At 37.8% G+C, this 22,450-nt stretch overlaps 1 protein-coding gene across 1 annotated transcript in view; it reads right to left on the bottom strand.

The window, feature by feature from the left end:
* DNAH12 (dynein axonemal heavy chain 12) overlaps nucleotides 1–22,450 on the bottom strand; it is a 56,980-nt gene that overhangs the window by 27,107 nt on the left and 7,423 nt on the right. The window contains exons 9-38 of the mRNA XM_080350783.1: nucleotides 21,199–21,387; nucleotides 20,003–20,153; nucleotides 19,797–19,888; nucleotides 19,363–19,541; nucleotides 17,975–18,110; nucleotides 16,981–17,106; nucleotides 16,401–16,535; nucleotides 15,203–15,396; nucleotides 14,314–14,551; nucleotides 13,570–13,755; nucleotides 12,424–12,624; nucleotides 11,429–11,623; nucleotides 11,097–11,218; nucleotides 10,687–10,969; nucleotides 9,954–10,073; nucleotides 9,289–9,445; nucleotides 8,900–9,072; nucleotides 8,439–8,591; nucleotides 7,786–8,025; nucleotides 7,162–7,407; nucleotides 6,751–6,870; nucleotides 5,936–6,045; nucleotides 4,166–4,349; nucleotides 3,033–3,173; nucleotides 2,430–2,513; nucleotides 2,158–2,346; nucleotides 1,738–1,857; nucleotides 1,293–1,481; nucleotides 471–622; nucleotides 19–157 (exon numbers count right to left, since the gene is read on the bottom strand). Coding sequence (XP_080206909.1) covers nucleotides 19–157; nucleotides 471–622; nucleotides 1,293–1,481; nucleotides 1,738–1,857; nucleotides 2,158–2,346; nucleotides 2,430–2,513; nucleotides 3,033–3,173; nucleotides 4,166–4,349; nucleotides 5,936–6,045; nucleotides 6,751–6,870; nucleotides 7,162–7,407; nucleotides 7,786–8,025; nucleotides 8,439–8,591; nucleotides 8,900–9,072; nucleotides 9,289–9,445; nucleotides 9,954–10,073; nucleotides 10,687–10,969; nucleotides 11,097–11,218; nucleotides 11,429–11,623; nucleotides 12,424–12,624; nucleotides 13,570–13,755; nucleotides 14,314–14,551; nucleotides 15,203–15,396; nucleotides 16,401–16,535; nucleotides 16,981–17,106; nucleotides 17,975–18,110; nucleotides 19,363–19,541; nucleotides 19,797–19,888; nucleotides 20,003–20,153; nucleotides 21,199–21,387 — 4,944 coding nt within the window. The remainder of the gene's footprint in view (nucleotides 1–18; nucleotides 158–470; nucleotides 623–1,292; nucleotides 1,482–1,737; nucleotides 1,858–2,157; nucleotides 2,347–2,429; nucleotides 2,514–3,032; nucleotides 3,174–4,165; nucleotides 4,350–5,935; nucleotides 6,046–6,750; nucleotides 6,871–7,161; nucleotides 7,408–7,785; nucleotides 8,026–8,438; nucleotides 8,592–8,899; nucleotides 9,073–9,288; nucleotides 9,446–9,953; nucleotides 10,074–10,686; nucleotides 10,970–11,096; nucleotides 11,219–11,428; nucleotides 11,624–12,423; nucleotides 12,625–13,569; nucleotides 13,756–14,313; nucleotides 14,552–15,202; nucleotides 15,397–16,400; nucleotides 16,536–16,980; nucleotides 17,107–17,974; nucleotides 18,111–19,362; nucleotides 19,542–19,796; nucleotides 19,889–20,002; nucleotides 20,154–21,198; nucleotides 21,388–22,450) is intronic.

Raw genomic sequence — 22,450 nt, 5'->3', positions numbered from 1 at the left:
ACTCTCTGTTCTGCTAACCTGGGTCTGATTGGCACTGGTTCGAGCTGAAAAATTAATGAAGAAGGGGAAGTAGCGCTCCTTTTCCAAGTTGTTCATTAACTTGTCCTTGACATACACAGACTTCCCCGTCCCTGTTGGTCCCACGAGAAGCAGCGGCCTTGACAAAGTAAGAAATAAAGCATATACACACTGTGGAAATCTAACAAACTCCTTGCAATTACTAACTTGTCCTACCTCTAAAAAAATACTAACTAAAATGTTTTAATGTGTTTTAAAACTGCATTACAACAAGGCTTCTTTAAAAAAAAAAAAAGCAGATATTAAGGCAACAAGTCATACTGCGTGTAGTAAATGCCTATTTTTAACAGGTCAAATTAACTTTGATGGCTTGATAAAAACAACAAAAACAATGGAAAGAGATATTTCTACCTATAACCAATATTTCTGAAATTTGCACTGAAGTAACTTACTTTCCATGTGTAATGAACAGGTCTAGCAAATAGGTGTATCGGACTGTATCCATAGTTGGGACTATAATATCTTGAATCTTCACATTTTTATCACTGTAATTAATATTTTTAATAAATTTATTCCAATGAAGCCAACATCCTTTGCCTTTCAGCTAGGAAGAAATACAGACATAAAACAGAATGGTGTTATTTCTATATATATGGAGGGTCTTGTCCACTATTCCACTTTTGAAAAACGAAAACAATGAATTTTAATTAATTAATTTTAAATGTTTCAGAAGTTCATATATTTAGTTTGCTTTATTTCACAAGTGTTAAAGTACATACCTAAGCTTAGACTCCTTTTCTTAAAGATTTTGTTCAGCCAAAACAAAACCATACAACAAACCAACAGAGAATATATGCAAAAATTCAGAAGTGTAATTACAATCTAACATTTCTAATGGATATTATAAACAAAATTGTGACACAAGCAAACTGCCTACAGGCTCAATATTCTGTTTTCCTTCTAGACAGTCCACGCCTTTTCCTCTATGCGAAACCACATTTGGGTCTGTCAGCTTAGCTTTAGCTACAGGGCAACTATAATGTGGCAACATCAGAAATAAAACTGATGTGGACATCTTGGTAGTTTAAAAAAAAAATGTGGTCAGCACATTGGTATTTAAAAAAGAACAATCAATGAAAAAAGCACTGTGGGATTTAATCCAGCACTCTCCAACATCCAGCAACCTTTGTGAAGTTAAAATATCCGTCTAGTTGTATTTTTCCTTCCATTCCTGTAAGAATCGGTTTGGGGAGCGCAGAAGCGATGGGTCATACCTCATACACGTAGTCGTAGACCAAGCCTTTCTCTTCGAAGGGACACTCCCATTTGCCCACACTCGGTGGTACAGGATTTGTTTTAGATTTCCCAGCCAAAGTTTCTCTCAAGAAATTATCAAAAATTATCCTGCTGTCACCATCAAAAGTTCCACCAACAGACCAGACTGTGGCAAAAGCAAAGCAAGCCTGTGAGGGCAAAAAGATAACAACTGTCTGACGAGTTAACATCTTCTATGAACCTTGTAGAGTCTGATTAACAAACAATTCTGAAAAATACTGTTAAGAAGATAGATGTTAAAAATTACCCTTGAATAGCCCTGGGCTAAAGGGATTTAGAAATTTGATTAAAGACAGAGCAAACAATAAACCTTGTTCAAGGATACAGATATATGACAGCAAGGCCACTGACTAAAGCCTTACGTCACATGCTAAAAACACCAACCATAATCCATGTGGAGATGTTTCTGTTGGTGGGATCTCCTTGCACAGTTGGACAAAGAATCATTTCAAAAAGCCGTGTAAGAGCTACTACAACATTGGTATTGCTTGTAGGTACCAGTTCCTAAGAGATACAAAAGGATGGTTATTACATTTTACATGTTCAGGTAGTTTATATTTTGGAGTTAAAATACTAAAATAATTAGATAATTAGCTAATTCTGAACATGTATTTGAAGGTGAGGTTTACACTGACTTTTATTCAAAAGATCAGTTGCCCTTCTCAAAACAACAGGAAGCAGCTGCATATTCATTCTAACTGTACTTGTCAGAAGAGAACAGTCCCTCTGTACCAAGGGTAATGGTCACCAAATGGCCACCAAGTGGCCACCTAACTGCTGCCGGAAAAAAACAGCCAAACATACCTTGCACTGTTTCTGCCGGAGTGATAATGCTGGTGGTATCAACCAATCAAAAAGTCCCTGTAGAAGATCTTGATGTTCCTTTAAGTTAAGAGGTTCAGGCAGTTTATTCAACCAAGAGGTAACAAGTGGACTCCAGCCCAGCTGAGAAGGCTCCAAAAAAATCATGCCACACCGACTGACTGTAGCAGGCTAAGGAAAAATGGTAAACTCACTTTATTATAAATTTAATATATTGGAGTTGGGTTTGTATTTTCATTAAATACAAGACTTACTGATGCCTGGGACAGATCCATTGTTTCAAAAATAAGACTCATCTGAGGAGACATTTGGATGATTTCCCCACTCATCAAACAAAGCTTTAATAATAAAAAAAAATCACAAGCAAGATTAGAAAAAATATATCTATAGTTGTAAATTAGAACAGTTCTATATGGAAATCAGCACATCATGTATAACCAAAGGCAAGGTTAACCACATAAAATATGCTTTAATCACTTGAAGCAATGATTATTTTTTTCAAGCTTTAGCTGAATTCTTCACTTAAAGCACAGCACTCCCCATTATCCTATCAGTAGGTTCATACCCGGGAACCATCAACCTTGTGTACAACAGGACAAAGATAACAAGCAGCAAGGAGAGAGGAGAACTGCTGCTGCTGCTATACTGAACGTTGCAGCTGGAAACCCACCCATCCTGCTTATTAAAGTACAAGTCCAGGTTGAGTACTTTGATACACTATCACCCAGAACTTAAAATGTCATCTCTAATTTTTATATTTTATATGCACTGGTTTGCATTTGTTGTTTTTTATGGAGAAGAATATTTTCAGGATTTCAAACTACTTTATTTAGGCATTTATTTCCACTGACTGATACCTTTTTGTTGTCATCCAGAACCGTGTTCATGCTTTCTATCCACAGAGTATCAATGGGACCATCAAAGATAACCCACTTGCGTTCCGGAGTCTCAGCTAGGGCAAATTCTCGGAAAGTATTGGCAACTACACCGTCTGTCCACTAGAGCAGGAGAAGGCAGGGATGAGAAGTAAGACACTAAACACAGTTCAATTCAAACTGCAAGTAACAGGAAAACGTTTCACCACCTTCTCATTATTCCTTTCTTTTAGTTATTCTTCTCTTCTTCTGCAGAGAGAACATAACTTTGCGATTTCACTGAGGGCCATGCAACATCAGCACATTTTAAAATAGTGGTTTTTTCACTTTAAAAAATATTGTAAGACCAGCAATTCAATTTACAGAAACGTCTGCTCTGTCTTGCATCTGTTTCTCCGTGACCAGCGTCACAGTAGGCTTCACTGCTTCACGTTCACTTCATGTTGTTTCTTCTCCACAACTACATTTCGCATTTGGGGACCCGTGAGATCATAAGTTTTTTCTCTATAGCTTTTGCATTACTGTGACCGTGGATAGGAATAGCCAGAGAAACTAATGTCGTTAAGTTTGGTATGATTTCCTAACATAGATGCAGCTATATTTGCACAATAATGACCAGAATAGTATTGCTTTATTTGCATATTTAAACCTATGTAACTGTATACACATTTGGTACTGCATATTTATATACTAATTTAAAACAAGCCATAAAAGCTTTAGTTAAAATAAAAAATACAATTGTGTTCATATATGTGTTTAAAATAATAAAATAATGAATTCAATGGTATACTATCCAGAGTAATGGAGCTCTAACATACACAGGAAAAGGGGGAAAACAAAAAGAAAGCACCAGAAATACTCCAAGGCAGAAAAAAACCAGCCAAGATCATTAGCTTCTAGTCTTGAACCCATACTGGTGTGTTTGCCTCCTTTTTCTTAAAACCAAACCGGCAATTTAATTTCTAACACAGCCCTCTAAACACTGTCTGGACTACGCTCAAGTCAGAACAGACTTACGCTGGTGCACTTGCACAAACCCCGTGAAAGCCATAGCAGGTGAGAGAGGAAGAAACAGATAAAGATGGGCAACTATGCTATTTTTAAACATACATTACCTCATGGGATACCAAATCAAACTGCCCAAAAAGTTGACCCATAGTGATTGACTTCGGATTCACGGTTCTAAAAACAACTTTTTCTTCTTCGCCATAACCACGTTCTTTCATAAGAGATAGAGTGTCTGCCAGCACCCGTAGAATGGTGGTCTTCCCAGAAAAAGATTCTCCTACCAGCATAAACCTGTTAGATGGACAAAAAAACCCCAAGCTATTAGTAAGTTTTTCTTGCAATTTAGACTTTTGCAGACCACATGAAGGCCAACAGCATCATTCATATGCTTAAAGCTAATTGTCACCTAATTTTCAAAAAGAGGAGCAAGTAAATCTGGTTTGTATATACAAAACATCATTTAGGCAAGATCGGTTTATTTCCACGCGCAAACCGGACCGCACAGCTACTGTGTGCAAGGTGCCCTCTAAACCACAGATTTACCACCACTCCAGTTCATCTATTTGCTGAGCTGAGCATTACTTTCTAGTTTCCTTTCAGTCTAGACAGAGTTTGTAACAAAGTTCTGAAGATGACAAACAGTACAAACATAGACTAGACACACACACAAAATCAAATTATCTTTACCCATATTTCAAAATAACTTTTTTGGTGACCCAGCAGAGGGATGTGACTATAACAACATCACACTGAAAAGACTAATTAATGAGCTGGATATTAACAATCACCTGGCTAACGTCACATTGTATATATTTTCTCCACACAGTTGCTATTCAGTAATAAAAGCTAGGAATTAAATAGCAGAGATCTGAGAGAATAGAGTGCACTATCAGCAAGTTTGCTGATGACACCAAGCTGGGAGGAGTGGCTGACACTGGAAGCTGTGCTGCCATCAGAGACCTGGACAGGCTGGAGAGCTGGGCAGGGAAAAATGAAATGGAATATAACAAGGGCAAGTGTAGAGTCTTACACGTGGGCAGGAACAACCCCAGGCTCCAGTATAAGTTGGGGAATGACCTATTAGAGAGCAGCGTAGGGGAAAGGGACCTGGGGGTCCTGGGGACAGCAGGGTGACCATGAGCCAGCACTGGGCCCTTGTGGCCAGGAAGCCAATGGTACCTGGGGTGGGTTAGAAGGGGGTGGTCAGTAGGTCAGAGAGGTTCTCCTGCCCCTCTGCTCTGCCCTGGGGAGACCACACCTGGAATCTTGTGTCCAGCTGTGGCCCCTCAGTTCCAGCAGGACAGGCAACTGCTGGAGAGAGTCCAGCGCAGCCACCAAGATGCTGGAGGGAGTGGAGCATCTCCCATGTGAGAAACTACTTCTCAGTGAGGGTGGCAGAGCCTGGCCCAGGCTGCCCAGGGAGCTTGTGGAGTCTCCTACTCTGCAGACATTCTAACTCGCCTGGACACCTTCCTGTGTAACCTCATCTGGGTGTTCCTGCTCCATTGGGGGATTGCACTGGATGAGTTTTCCAGGTCCCTTCCAATCCCTGACGTCCTGTGATTCTGTGATATTTTAATATAGACAAACATTTACAGTCCTAAGTCTTCACCACCCTGGTACCTGCACCTAAGCCATCACACAGTTGAGGCTACTTCCAATATCAAGGGTAGTTTAATTCCCGAGACATCCTGAAGAATTCATTCAGATGTTCTCAAGAGTTTTGGTTCATGATAAGATAGTATTGGTAATTAACTGCTCCAATACAAATAGAGACATTTTGCCACCCTTAAGACCTTTTATACTTGATATAACCACTATGGTATAAGTCAAAATGACAACAAATACTGCTTGTGAAACAGTAATGAGGATCTTACCCATGTCTAACAATCATCATTTCATACGTCTGTATCATTTTCTCTAAAAAAAATGGTACAGGTTGGACATTATGTCGAATGCAACATTCATTGGCACACTCCAGAAAATCCTGAAAATCAAAGCAGAGCATAATCTGATCTTGCTGCGATTTAAATTACTGTCCTGGATGACAGTAGAATAGTTTATGCTCATCAATTAGGGTTTCAAATTAATTAATTTAATAACTTAAATACTATTAATCAGAATATAGCAGCATCCCTTGCTGGGGTGAGGGGGGGAGAAATCACTCCTTTATCTTGAGGAGAAGACATCCATCAGGAAACCAACAGTGTGCTTTGGAACAATACACTTTTAACAAGACACTAGTATTTACTGGAAAATTTTTAGAAGTTAATCCATGTTGTCTTTTCCAACACCCTCATCTCCTTCCCAGCCCTCTTCTTACAGAGGAGCTGTATTTTAATTGTGGCTATGAGCAAAAGAAAATACAAACACAAAGCTTAATCTCATTCATGTCCAAAAATTAGGAAAGTAATCAGCCAAACGCGCTAAAATTCGGTAAATCTGCAGATCAATTTCGAACCTCTAGGATGCCTTACACAACCCTTCTGGCTATAAGGAAACTCAAATGTGGGTTGTACTCAGAACAGATAAAAGATTTTTCTTTGGTACTTGTTTTCATTGCAATCATTCAGTATTTTTCCTTATCTTGCAATAACTTTCAAATTACTGTATTCATTAGACTCGGTTACAAACAGAACACCACAAACAAGCCACAATGAGAAGGTCGAGGAAAAGTTCCAAGAGTACTTACACTGTAGTCTGCCTCAGGGAGCGTGACTCCAGGAAACAAATCACTAGTTATACCCATGAACAGAGGGATATCGTGTGCCAAGAATTTGGGCTCGTTCACATCCTTAATTGATCTAAGAAGCTAAAGGAAACGAATATATATTTAGTTGTTCTTACTAAAAACACAGAATAAATTGTTCATCAATTGAACTAACCTAACATGCAATAAGGATTAATTAACTCAGCAGTGCCTTCGATAAGCAGTTAAGCACAACCGTGCGATCATCAGCATAGCGCTGGAAAGCGCAGCATGTATTTTATTATCGTCATTTCACAAACAGGGAAACTACAAAGTGTTGATCAGCAATGTGACAGGACGCAGTAGAACTGCCTTCAGAACTCAGAACTATGTGTTATTGCCTCAGAAACTCACCAGGATATCCTCATCTTCCGTGGGAAACTTCAGTTTGAGATTCCCAGCAGCCACCAGCACAGCTTTAACTGCTCGCATACCGTAGTCATAGTGATACTGAGAGGAAAGCTGTTCTGAACACAGCCTGTAGGTCATGACTATCTTCACTGACAGTGACTTAGCGTTCAAAAATCCATAGGAATAGAGTGAAATTTCTGCTATCAGAGCATAGTTGGGGACCATCATTGCTACTGTTCGGAAAAGAACCTGAAATACATACCCAAAGAAATACCTTTAAATAATTAATTGAAGAATGGAAAGTAATTCAGAACTTTTGCAGGTGATGGATTAGTATTCATCCGTCACAGCATTTCTAACTGGAAATAGTAAAAGCATTTTAAATGAAGTACTGCTTAATGTGATTAGTAAGCTGTGGATCATTTAAAACAGTTACACTGGAAAGCAGTGGCCTACAGAACATTCAAAAAATAAAAAAGAGAGGCTTAGTATGTGTAAATCACATAACAAGTATATGTTTACATTCTGGATGGTACAGCCTGAATTAATAACACCCCAATACATGTGTCCCTTGATCTTTTCTTTTAAATTCATTCTTAAACAGAAGCATGTGTTTTATTATTTTACCTTCAGATTATCTGGAAGTTCAGAACGTCCTGCGTAACCTGGATTCATAGTAATAGCTACAAAACAATTGGGGTTAAGCTTCAGTTCAGTTCCTTCAAAAACAAAGGTTTCCAGCTTTAACTGTATGGCTCTCTGGATGCAGAGGATCTGCTGGGCCACAACAGACAGTACTTCCAGTTCAATGCGATTGAATTCGTCAAAGCACGCCCATGCACCTGAGGAAGCCAAACCCTTGAAAAACTGCAAAAGAAAGACAGCAATAATATCAACTAGCAGAATCTTAGGAGATTCAAAAGAAATTAAGAGTATCGTGGTGGAAGTTTAATTACATGAAAGATCCAGCGATGATGATAATATCTAAGCCTGTTTAGAGCAAAGATCAGTGACATACTGAAGAACAAAGCCTTTGGTTCTAGAGAAAGCTAAATCAGAAGATTCTGATTCTGTGAACTCATTTCTTTACATGTTTTAAATAGTGACTTAATAGCATTTTGTAAAGCACAGAAAATTCAACATACAGAGACCAGTATAAAGTGTTCAAGAGTAGCAGATCACAGGTGACACACTTAAATAAGTGTCTCTGCAAATTAGGCATCCTACAATTTTCATCCTAAAAATTAAAATACAAAGCCTGACACTAGTTTTCTATTTACCTTTCCCATTGCCAGGTAATCAAGACCATCGGAGCAGTTGAAGACAACACACTGAACAGCAAGAGCTTTAGCCAAATCTTTGGTGGTCTCTGTTTTACCTGTTCCTGCTGGACCCTCTGGGGCACCACCAAGGTTTAAATAAAAGGCTCCGATCTAAAAAACAGAAATAGTTATGGAAATTATTAGTATTCCATCCATATGGAATTATTCGGAATTAAAATACTACATTAAATTGCACGACAGAACCATCCACTAATGTTTCTGTTGTGTTGGTGGGCTGTCCAGATTTGTTGTTATAAGTCAGTTTCACGTTCAATATTCTATAAAATTACAGTCTTTGAAAACCACACTTTAACAGAAATACCAGAGTCTGACAGCAGCTGCAAGCCCTAAAGGTATGGCTGTCAGAAATACTCTGCTACAGGAAATCCAGTATTTAGTAGCACTGGTTGAGCTCATACCAAGGTGCGGTAACATCGGTCTGTAAGAGGAGTGATGACAAGACGTGGCGAGTTCCCGAGGTATTCATAGGCATATTTCACATTGCAATTAATGATGCAGACACGAACGTTATCAAATTGCCAATAATACCGCAGTTGTGCAAGCCACTGAAAGTCTGTTTCTCTCTGCACACCTGATAAACACAGAATTGAAAGCAAGTATAAGAGATGTTTTAGATAACTGGATTTTCTATTAGGTTTAAATTTAAACCACCTTTGAAATCATTGATGTCAATGTTCACATCCAAATACCCACATACCTATCTTAATGGAACAAAATCAGATTGGTTAACTATTTTTAATTAGCTATGTATTAAGACATGAAGAAAAATGTTTTAAAAGATAATTACCACTTTCAATCATTTCCATGAGGACATCTCTAGCATGAACATCAATAGTAACTAAGGCACCCAGAGTAGTCCTTGTTTGCTTTGACAGTTTTCCTCTCACCAGCTCTACGATCTCGTTAAGTTGGAGCTGAAGTTTATCATAATAATCCTGCAAACCCTAGGATCAAAAGCGTAATTATGAAACCAATTATATGACAGTCTAAAGTGTTCCAGACTTCGTGTTGACTAAATATCTTAATAGAGATTGCTTATTAAGCCATTCTCTTACATAGTCATGTTTTTGCATGAACTTGTCTCATTCACAGAACCACAGAATCACAGAATCCCAGAATGTCAGGGACTGGAAGGGACCCCAAAAGCTCAACCAGTCCAATCCTCCCAGAGCAGGAGCATCCAGATGAATGGGTTTTTTTAAACGCAATTCACAGTTATGCATTTACGTTGCAAAGCTACATTTTAATCTATGCTTCCTCTAAACAAGAACACTGAAGTACCTGAATCAAAAGTAGAAATCACCGTACATAAATTCATGTATATCAAACTCAAATGCTGATCTTTATTCAGATTTTATTTTGATTGTAGAAAAAAATGATTAGGCAAAATACATTAGCTGAAATGAAAACTGAATCAAGAGGTTTTGGAAAAGATTATGCATTACATAGTACCTCTGGTCCATTGCGAAGAACTTCATGTACCTCACTTGTCCAGAACATTTGAGACACACACAGAACTACTTGTCCAGGCCACTCCACAACCCATTTTTTTCTCTCAGTCTCTAGATACGCCTGAAAGAGTTAAATACAGTATCTAAACACAGTGCCAGTGCATATGTATCATAGTATAATACAGAAGCATATGATGTGATCCTATTCATATTCTTCACTAAAAAATACTATTCTCAAAGTCCAAACTAACTTCTAAATGCTCTTTTCCCCTCAGATTTGTGATCTGCTATCAAATTATTGCAAAGATTATTGAAATTATCTTTCCATTTTATGTAAATGTTCACAACTTGCTAACTTCATACAAATAAACATTTTCTGGATAATGATTTCCTTTCAGGAAGAATCAACCATATTACAAGCACTGTATTTCTAATTTGTAATTAAATTTTAAAAACTGAATAATTTATTTACATCAAGTGTTATATTCTATAAACACAGTATTGCTGCCAAGCTTTTAAAATAATTTATATCCAGTGTTACAGTAAAATGACTTGATTCTTATTCAAACTAAGAACTCTTACTTATCTCACTAGCCTATAAATACAAATGTTAACTTGGTCTTTGTCCTATAACTTCATCAACTCTTGTGTACAAGAAGAATTTTAGGAAGCCAACAGCCTTAAAATAAAGATCTATTTGTGCCACAGTTATTAAGTTGTTACAAATCCCATACCATTCTTGATCTAGCAATAACATCGCGTATACTCTTCAGCATAATATCTTCTACTTGAATTAACCACTTCTCCACTGCACCTCGAGCTTCAGAAGTAGAAATGGTTGAAATCAGCTCCACACACTCGCCTTCGGAACTATACATTGCCTCAATATCGAGATTGGGAAGGAACCGTAGCTTTGCAATGCCTTCAAAGCACTTCTTCAAGTGAGGCTGAACTCTGAGAGGATCCTTAGTCTCCGACAGGATTTCCAACATTTCGTCATTAGACAAGAAAAAGAACCTAAAAAGAATTAGAAAAAATAAAAAAGCCAACTGTATGATCATGCTGCTTTAATGACTGACCTTATTCACCGAAAAAAACCCCCACTCAGAATCTTCAGTTTTTAAATAGCCAAAACTGCTCATACCGGGTAAAGAAGAGACGTTTTTTCTCAAGATAAGCATTGAGCCCTTTCATGATTTTGTCAAGAAGTTCATTACAGTTCTGAAGCTTCTCCAACAACCCTGTAAAGGCAGTTGCAACAAGAACCTGCAACAACAAACACATGCAACCTGTAAGTTCTAAATAAGATACTTCAACCAACAGAAGTTGTTCAAATAATGTACAACACGGCTTTCTTCCTAGAAAGCCAAAGCAACTGATGTAGTAGCTCATTGTATATATTCTGAAAACAAAAGCATTGACACACACAGAAAAAGAGAAGCTGCTGTTTACTTTAGTTCTGTATATTTTCCTTACCTTTGTGTCTTTGGCACAAAACTTCATGATTTCCCTCCAGAATCTGTCCACGGTCTGAAAGAGACGCCCCTCTTCTTGCATCTGTTGCATAATATCCTCCGAAGAAAAAATGGGTTCCAAGTAAAGCCACTGTGCTTGCACTTTCAGCCATTCATCAATAATGTCCTGAATTTGAAGTAAGCGGCTTTCCCATTCCTTAATAAATATTTAAAGAATGTTACCTTAATATTTCCAAACACATAACGTCAGAGAGAATAAATACAGGAAAGGTAAACACTGCAGTACTGTGCTTCCCAAGGAGAAAATAAAAGTGATCTTTTGACAACTTAATGGTTAAGAAAAACCCAGGAGGCTCCAGTGACACATTGTCCTTCACCTCCCCACAGCAAGGAGCTCTTGGTTTGCAGCTGAATTACAGCAAGGACACAGGAACACCAGAAAGGTCACACTAGATCACGGGAGAGATCCAGCCAGCCCAGTATCCTGTCCCTAAAGCCAACAACAGCAGATTCCTCTGGAAGAAGCTGGAGAAGCTGCCTGTAAAGGGTAAATATTTTACTACCTATGCACACTCAGCCTGCTTGAACCATAAGATTTCCTACATAAACCAACAAAGGACTAGGGAGGGTAACTGCAAAGCAATCTCCCCAGTGTCTCTTCTGTCAGTAGTAGCGTTAGCACCACAAAGACCCTGAAAATACAGAAGCATGTATAGAGCAATCCCTGCATTGCTCTGAGGTCTGGTTAAAAAACCTACCCCCAGCCCTCAAGAAGTTTCTTTGCCCAGACAAAACCATTATAGTCCAAAATTGGAGTCCAAAACTCAAGGATTAGGTCACTAAATGTTCTTATTAACAAGAATAAAAACATAATTTCCAGTTATTAAGCAGCAAGTATTCCATTAACAATTAACAATAAAGACATAATACAATGGGCATACTCTTACATTATAGTTATCCCGCAAGTAACACTGGTAAAACAAATTCTCATCGTACCCTGATTTCTTTGTCAAACGGTTTAATAAAAGGTGAGCCTCTCATTGTCTGAGTTTTTGTGATCTGATCATCGAGAATAGCTTGAATCTCATCCACTGCACTCAGAATATGAACACCAGTCCCTTGATGCACGTTTGTACTGAAGGAAATTGATTCCCAGGCTTCCATCATGGCATTCATTGTTTTCTCTAAGGAAAATTCCTACAGTTTCAAAATAAAACAGTTTCTTTTTAGTCACTGCATTATTTTTTCTAGCTTGCTAATTGAATATATAAGATCGTCTAGCTCAATAAGCTATTTTGCTCTAATAGCATAAATTAACTTATTATTTTTCTTTGTATATCATTTTCTAGTGCACAGAGGCAGTACACTCAGGAAATACCGATGGTACAACACGAGATGCAAATGTTTACACACTCACTATCATCATCTGATGGGCAAAAGTCTCACCAAATCTGTTGTGTTGCTGCCGTGGTTCAGCCCCATCCAGCAACTGAGCGCAACACGGCAGCTCACTCACTCACTCCCTTGCTCACTCTCCCCCGGGTGGGATGAGAGAGAGAATCAGAAGAGTGAAAGTGAGAAAACATGTGCGTTGAGATAAAGACAGTTTAATAAGTAAAGGAAAAGCTGCACACACAAGCAAAGCAAACTAGGAAATTCATGTACTACTTCCCATTTGCAGGCACGTGTTCAGCCATCTCCAGGAAAGCAGGGCTCCATCACACATGACCATTACTTGGGAAGACAAATGCCGTAACTCCAAACATCTCCCCTTCCTTTTTTCTTTCCCCAAAATCTACACTGAGCATGATGTCACACGCTGTTGAATACCCCTCTGGGCAGTTTGGGTCAGGTGTCCCGGCTCTGCCCCCTCCCAGCTTCTTGTGCACCTGGCACGGAGCAAGAGGCTGAAAGGTCCTTGACTACTACTTAGCAACAACTAAAACTTCAGAGTGTTAGACATTATCCTCATTCTAAACCCAAAATACAGCAATAAACCAGCTAATAGGAAGAAAACTAACTCTATCCCAGCCAAACCCACGACAGTTGCACAAGGGCAAAGACAAAAATTCTAGTAAGACATAAAAGCCATCACTAAGAAACATGATATTGTATTTGTCTCTATCAGATCTCTGTGCTTACCTTGCTTGCAGCTACACTGATAGCTTCAAACTGGTCAAAATAAGGGGCTAGATCCTGCTTTAAAACTTTTCTCAGGGTAGTTCCAGAGTTTGGTGTTAAATCATATCCTATTATATTTGACATCTTCTGCCAATGACGAGGTCTCAACCCGGGGTTACAAAACACAGTCACAGTGGGAACATACTCCTAAGTGAAAAAAAACATTTATAAAGTAAAAATTGTGATGTGCATTTTTTCTGGACTTTTTAATCCTCTTCGATGTGCATTTAAAATTCTGGTGCAGTAGTAGATGACATGAAAATCTTTTCTGAAAAGTGCAGATGGATCCATTCATTTGTTTACTAAATAATTATGATAAATTACTGAAGAAGAAATATAAAACTATTAAGCACAGTCTTAGCAGAAAAAAGTATCAATTTTTCAGTGATCTTCTGTTAAATAGGGATTCCATTAACATAACCTGTTGTGCCATTTCAAAATTCCCAACTACATCCTTGAATGTTTCTCTGCATCCACAAACTAGTTTTCTGCTCTATGTGTCCACTCTTTAACAATTTACATTCCTAAACTACAAAGATATCCAAAATCCAATTTTATTAAAATAACTAGGACAGCACCATCTGGAAGTGGTGATTCAGAGCTCACTCCCTTTCTGTAATAATAGGAGTCTGACACTGCATCATCTACCTATACTGAGCACTTGGCCCTCTACATCAAATGGTAATATCCCACACTTTTTCTTACCTTGAAGTCTTTAATCTGCACCAGGATTGAAGAACACATGGAAACTGTTGGACTTTCCTTGGTTTCTTCTTTCTTTTCTTCTTTAGTTCTGGGTTGTAGTATCTTTTTTGACTCCTGTTGCATTTTCTTCTCCTTTTGTTGGAACTGTTTTGACATTTTGTATATCTCTCTAAAAAACTCATCAACCTCAGCTTCCATGGTTTCCCCATTTAGTTCCAAAAAGTCACCATCCATCCACCTGTGAAAAACCACAAGGTTAGAAAACAGAGTGACAAACAGTCCACAAATAACTAACACTCTGTTTGCAACTCAAACGAAACATAGATTAATAGTTATTTAAATTCGAGCAAAGTGCCTGTTTCCAGTTATTGTCATTCTATGCAAAATTCTAATGCACAACTAAAGGAGACCTGACCACACTCTTCTGTGTATTTGCATAATTCTCTCAAGTCAGTCACATACTGAAGCCAAGTAACTGCATTGACTAAGAAATATTGAAGTGAAGCTCTGGATAGAGATCAACATATGACATAAAAATATTTTTTACAATCCATACTTTCTAGCCATATCACATATTAACTTCCAAAGAGTGCAGGAATTGGTAAATCATCTCACCAATTTAGACTCAGACTACAGTTCTTGTGACAGGATCTAACCACCAGACAGCAACGTCATCATTTGAGCACATCTCTGTGGCATTTTGGACAACAATTAGGTTAAAAAGGGTTTTCGTTACATATAGATTGTGAGCTTTCTAACTGAACTTCCTTTTCTACTATACAAAATGGCCCATAACTAATCAACAAATCCATATCACACATCCGTCATGGAAAAAAAAGGCAAGAGCATTTTCCCCACTCTCCCTCGTTAGCTTCAAGAGCTGAATTACCTTTTTTCTGTTCGTTGCCATTTCAGCATAAGAGTAAAGAGCTTCTGATATGGTTCAATCTCGGCTTTTACATTGCTGAGGAGTGGGAAGTCGCTCAGTCTCCATTCAAACAGTCTCTCTTCTTTATTAATAAAAGCTATTGTTTCATCAGCCTCCTGTATGCGTTTCTGTAATGCCCTCAGTTCAGCCACATACTGAAATGAAATAATTGTATGTCTTGAGAGATAACCAAGTTATGCTCTAAACTGCTATCAAAAAGAGGTATCCTAATATAATAAGCACTCATATTTATTAAAATTTTAGAAAACGTGAGTTAAAAATTCAACTTCTTATCCTAAAGTAGAAACAGTGTGAAGAACTCAGATTAACACTGAGAAAAATAAAGTTGGTTTTATCATTGCTGAATTTAAGAGAAGAAAACCATTTCTAAAGTGTTCGAGCTTTAAAATCCACCGTTCCAAGAAGTAAGCATCCATGTTTTTATGGACCTGACATATAAGAGCAACTGGGATTTATTAGCTTAGGATTTCTGCTTTGTGCTTTGAAGTGTTTAGCTTGGAAAAAAACCTAAGTCCAATTGTAATATCCTCCAATTAAAACACAAGACATGCTCTGGCAATTATAAACTACCTCTAGAAATTTGTAAAGTTTTGGAGTCAAGGGTCTTAATTAGCAGAAGAATAAAATGTTGAGGTTCATAGGAAACAGAAAAATCAAATTGCTACCAATCACTCTATCCTGCTATTATTTCCATCAGTTCCTCAGTATATCAAAAAGAGGAAAGGAAATGCTGATCCCACTTAGGTGACTTGCAAATAATGTTACTGAGGCCAGAATTCAATGCTTTATATAAACCAGAGCAAAAAAACCCAAACCACCAAACCCAAACCAAAAACATTTGCTTTAGACATCTGTAATACATCAGTTCTTGCTGGGATTACCTCTCAGCTAAATGAAACACAACTTCATAATAACCTTCCTTTAAGTCAAACGTTATTGCCAATGAAATACAAAATGGGGAGGGGAAGCAGCAGAGGTCACTTTATGAGTTTGTTCATTGTGGCAAGAGGATAATGAACATTTTGGTTCACGTTTGTTAAAATAACTGATGACTTTTAATTCTAAGTGTCTTCCACGACCCCTGAGTTTTAAATGTACAAAACATTTCTACCCATTTTATACGAAATATTAATCAGACCTCTGGCATGCAATCCAGTTCTGAGTAGTCTTCAAACTCCGCCACGGCACGCGACAGCTTGTCTAATTCCACCAGCAGTTTCTCAGATTTCTGTAACACTTCTTGCTCTCCTTTACGTTTAGACTGCTCGATCAGCTACAAAGCAATGGGTGGGGGTTTTTTAATGGTGAAAAAGCAATGTAAAAGAGGTTGAGTTCTTTCAATTATTAACATACATAGTACAATCTAAATTAAACATTTAGTGCAAACAGACAGAAAATAAACAAGAAAGATAAGTTATTGTCCTTACAATAACTGAAATTTCATCAGGAGTTGCTTTTTATACATCCCATTTAAGTGTGTGAAACCTCAGTATGTTAACATGGAACCCTTATCTCAATAATCATGGCAGGATGGCCTTAAAGGGCTCCTTCAGCAACCAGACAAAACGTCTGAAAACACATTATTTATGCATGTCTAAATTAGTACAGTTCACATTATACGTGCAGATATATTTAGCCTGATGAGGAAATAAATAGCTCAAGTAAAGTGAAAAGTTTAACAAGTCAAAATATACCACAAACTAAGAAAATGCTCTTACATCATCATGCTCATCAAAAACAGGTTGGATGTTCTTTGGCCATAGTATAACTGTTGTATTCAGTGCAATGTCTTCAGGAGCAAAGAAGAAAACATCTAACAAGTAATTCATTTGCCGACAGCGCTCCTATAAATTATAAAGAGATTTTGCAAAACTTTAGTTATCATCGCTCTGTTTAAAATACATGGCAGTACAATATTACCTACAAAGATAAAATAGAACTCTATATTTCCCAGACTTCTCAGAATTCAGAGTTTCCTCAGCCAATTGAATATTAATATTTAAAATACATACAAAAAGTTATTCAAATCCCTGCCTTATTCGTGAGATTCTTTCTCTAAATATGACCCCTGTGGCTTGTAAATTCACATGCAAAAGCTTAATATTATTTAAAAATATTAAAAATACAAATTCTGCAGAATAAATGTGTGTTATATTCACAGACATATTACCATAACAGAAAATCCAATACATATCATTATAACATATAGCAAAGAGCTGCTTCTCCAGTAAGATTTTTGGCTGACCCACACAAGGTTTCAGTTTTGTCTGTGGGCATTACACCCCAAGCACTACTGCTATGGAAACATCTTCTATATTCTACTCAAACAGTAAGTCGTTTCTTGTGTGTTCGAAGTCATGATTTCTTAGACGTGAAATTCTCTTCACACTTGTTTCATTTCCAAATAGCTTTTTAAGCAGCCCTGATGTGAGTCTCTAGGTCCAAATAATAAACTGAGTGTCCTACAATCTGCTAGGATTTATTACAAGCTGCATTTCCTCACTGACATGCAGAACACCTGGGAATGGGAAATAAACTAAGTCAAATGGCAAAGCTGGACTTCCCGCATCTCTACCAAGTAGCACAGAGGGTCCAGTTTACTCATACATGCAGAATGATCAGACAAAAGTCTTGGTGCTCCAGAATGAATTCTGTATTTGTATAGGCCAGCGTGTTTGGCAAAAGATTAAGAATTAAAGAATAGTCATTTACCTTGATCCTTAACGACAGGTCCTGAATGCCTTCGGTTTTGACCTTCTTTATGTAGGCTATTGTTTCCACCATTTCCTCTGTTGTCTCAGGAACTTTTAATGCACGTTTCTTAATTGTTTCAAACTCCCTGCATATCCTAGAGATTTAACATAAAATATCAAAATTTTAAGATTTTAGTTTGACTGGCTTCAAGTTCAGCTTTAACGGAATTAAAAGTTCAAATTACTTCTTTAAGTATTATCCCTGTACTAACTCCATTACTTTATGAAACAAAATGGGGAATAGGACCAAGTCAGCCTAGAAAAATACTGTTTGTTAACTTGCAATAATTGATTTGTTTAGATTTAGGAGTATTCTTTTGCAATACATTATTCAATGACTTTGGGTAAGTACATGAACATAAGTACAGTATCATTATCATACACCCAAACACTTTCCTAGTAAATATGTCATTTTGGTAATGTGGAATCACTATAAAACTTGACCATAACTGTTCATTTTAAGCAAACAATTTAATATGACCTTACTGGAAGCTGTGCTGCCATCAGAGACCTGGACAAGGAAAAATGTAATGAAATATAACAAGGGAAAGTATAGAGTCTTGCGTCTAGGTAGGAACAACCCCAGGTTCCAGTATAAGTTGGGGAATGACCTATTAGAGAGCAGCATAGGGTAAAGGGACCTGGGGGTCCTGGGGACAGCAGGGTGACCATGAGCCAGCACTGGGCCCTTGTGGCCAGGAAGGCCAATGGTAGCTGGGGTGGGTTAGAAGGGGGTGGTCAGTAGGTCAGAGAGGTTCTCCTGCCCCTCTGCTCTGCCCTGGGGATACCACACCTGGAATATTGTGTCCAGCTGTGGCCCCTCAGTTCCAGCAGAACAGGGAACTGCTGGAGAGAGTCCAGTGCAGGGCAACAAAGATGCTGAAGGGAGTGGAGCATCTCCCGTGTGAGGAAAGGCTGAGGGAGCTGGGGCTCTGGAGCTGGACAAGAGGAGACCACACTGGCCCAGGCTGCCCAGGGGGTTGTGGAGTCTCCTTCTCTGCAGACATTCCAACCCGCCTGGACACCTTCCTGTGTAACCTCATCTGGGTGTTCCTGCTCCATGGGGGGATTGCACTGGATGAGCTTTTGAGGTCCCTTCCAATCCCTAACATTCTGTGATTCTGTCACCTTTTAGATCCTCGTTATCTAAGTTTATGAGTAAGGTTCTCTACTAGTTTTTGAGTCTAAAGCATAGGAAAAAAATAGATCAGCTGGTGGAATTTCCATGAGATCAATAGTAGCCAAGAGACTTCACTGAACAAGGGTATGGCATGTTTGCATTGCTTCTACACGTTTCTATTACACATTTAACATATATTGCATTCATGAGTGGAAAATTCTACTTACTTCTTATTTTCTTCTCTGTGATTCGCAACTACTCTGTCCATTAGCATTTTTGCAAAGGTGTTTGCGTTACTAACCAAACCTTGCTTTAAATCCTCACAATTCAAAGAGATCATAGGGAAATAAGCCATCTCTGGTAAACTCAAGATTTCCTTCTTGAGAGTGAGGAATTCGTCTATGAACTTAAGAAAACGTTAGATTTTACACTTCAGAGCTGTTATTTAACTACTTGGCTACACAAATAAGCATCACACATTGAAGAAAATAAATATTTTTTTTTTCTTTTTACAGACTATTAGTGAAAAAAACTACTTATGTTGTAGATTTGCAAGTAATAAACATAATTTTTAGCTAAAGGCTAAGCAGCCATTATCCTCTATTCATTATTGCTGTATGTTGAGTAAAGATTATATATAAAATGAAGAATTAAAACTTACAGCAGTATATTCATCAAAAGTGTGTTCTTCTGCTTCAAATCTTTCTATCCGTGCCTCTGCAGTCCCGTCTACAAGCCAGCCATACCTTTCGACTACAATTCGGTAATATTACATTAATATTATTACAACAACATACACTGTACTGTACAGTAAGTTGCTTATTGCAAAGAAGTAACACAGTTATTTAAACACTATCTATCACTCACCATAGTTTTCAAAATATTCCTTTGGACCTTCTAGGTTGTCTCTGATAGATTTTTTCAGTGTTGATGTGGCCCATTCCATGATGTGATGAGGCAGCTCAGCGTCCAGCCTTGCAGTGTCTCCCATCAGCCAAGACCGTATTGTCTGGATGTTCTAAAAGGAGGGCAAGTTCTGATTATTTCAATTTTGAAAAGCAATGCAGGGATACACAGATTTTAAAAGTAAGTTGCAATCTGTAGAAGACGCTGTATCCAGGGAAGTGTGAGACCCTTATCACAAGCAAGGCTGGATGCTTCATACACAACCAGGACAACTCTTCCTGATTCAGAAAGTTTAACAGGAAACATGTAAAACAGACAAAACATAATTATCCAATCTTACATAAATTCTATCCTTTGTGCTAACACACCAAACTAAACCCAAACCACCGCTCTGAAAGTACCATCACGTATGACTGAAGACCAAGACTGGGTTCGCAGGGATACATGTAAAGCCCCCAGCAAGACTGTCATCCCTGGACTCACAGGTTGGTCCCCAACACATAAATCTTTATATATCACATATATTAGTTGTTAGGGATTTGAGGCTTTTGTTTTTCTTAGAAAGAAAAGGAATATCAACTCTATTTTTCCTTGAGTGTTTATTGAAAACCATCACACATAACTAAGGTTCTAATTAGATTTCTATGTAAAATGTTAGTTCACAGAAAGTATACACTGCAAAACTACTTGATTTTCAATGTTAAAAATAAATACATAAATAAATTAGAATATGTGGTTACTTAAAGCACTCTCAGGTTTCCTAAGCATACCAAAGAAGAAAATGAAAAGGTTAGGATAACCTTAAGATAACCTAGCTAGTTCTCTTTCTTGGGTAAGTTTTCGTCCTGCGTCCTCTTTAACGAACAAGCAGACAGTTAATTTGTACTCATACACACAGATCTGCAGATTAAAAGAGAGGACGAAATCAGTAGCAGGTGTACCATTTTTTAATGAACAAGGAATAACAAAATGAGTTTCAGATCCTGGGCTTCTGCTGGACATCAAGATTCATTATGTGACCTGCAGAACGGTCAAGGAAAATCAATACCAAAAGTTGCATTCCACTTCCCATTACCATGGTAGTCAGAGTGCTGAATGACTAATATTTTCAGGTACTGAGCAACTTAGCAGTTACATATGTAAAGATAAAAGCACACCTCGAAGGTCTGTCCTATACGATTTACTATAAACAGAATTGCTTCTTCTAGGTCTTGGAAGCTTGGATAAAACTCCATTTTCTTTTCCTCAAGAGTCAATTCCATCTTAAATACAGGTAGACAGCTTCTGTCTTCAGGATAAAACAGTTTCACAAAAGCTTCAACCGTTCTCGTCAAGAAGTCTTTCAGCTGGGTAATAACACACACCACCTGTTAGTTAGAGAACAGAAAGCCCCATCCCACCTGCCCTTCCCTCAGGAAAGCAGGATTTCCATTCTTGGTGGTACTTCTGGCCCAATTCATGGATTACTGAAGCAGTGTGAACGCTTCTCACGACTTCAGTGGGTACGAGTCTCAGCCCTCAGAGGATGTACAGTAATGAACAAGCAACAGGCATTTCAGGAAAGCCCAAGCATTTTTATTTGCTAAAAAAGTCTATTAGTAACACACACTTCAGTGTAAAGGAAATGTCTGGAATGCATTTTCCTCTGACTTTTTTTCTTTTAATATGACAACGATTTTATTAGACTATTGCTCCATTATTTTTCTACAGAGTAAATAAAGGTTTAATCTCTAAAACTGACTGCCTTCTCAAACTGATGAACATACATATTCCCACTGATTACTATACTCTTAAATACAACAACGTAAACCACAGATGCTTTAAGTTAACTGGAAACTAACAGATTTTAAATTTTCAGTAGGCTAATGACTTTGAAAACCAACTGTCTCAGTTGGAAATTGGTGATTTCATTTGAACGGGTTTTTTTTATTATTAGGAAATAGAACAATTGGAAGTTCCTAAAACAAACAAACCAACCCAAGAAACACTTCATACAACTTCCATCTTGATATACATAATCAGGGAGAAAAAAACAAAACGAAACACCTCACAAAGCATTGTGATATAATTTTCCACAGCAAATAAATATGCTCAAAAATTTGGCAGAACTATAACCACCTGCATGCATGTTAGCAGAACTGGGCTTAATCAGTCTGTGTAAGTATGTTTATTAATACTGTCAAGGGAGAGAAACCTGGTTTTGTTCATTTTACTAATATATGACATGTAATTGCATTGCAAAGATCGGTGATAGGAAGGGTCCTGAGAACACTGAGCTATTTCCTTCTTTAGACTAATGACATTCTCGGTGGAAGAACAAATAAATTTTCTGTGTCTGAAACACCAGAAGAAGTAGACAAGACCATGTACTTATTTTAAATTAGGGAAGTTAAAAATATTTCACACTTT

The sequence above is a fragment of the Nesoenas mayeri genome (genome assembly GCF_963082525.1).
Source record: "Nesoenas mayeri genome assembly, chromosome: 10".
NCBI lineage: Eukaryota > Metazoa > Chordata > Aves > Columbiformes > Columbidae > Nesoenas > Nesoenas mayeri.
Note: the sequence above shows the minus strand (reverse complement) of the source record. Positions and strands in the feature narration are given on the sequence as shown.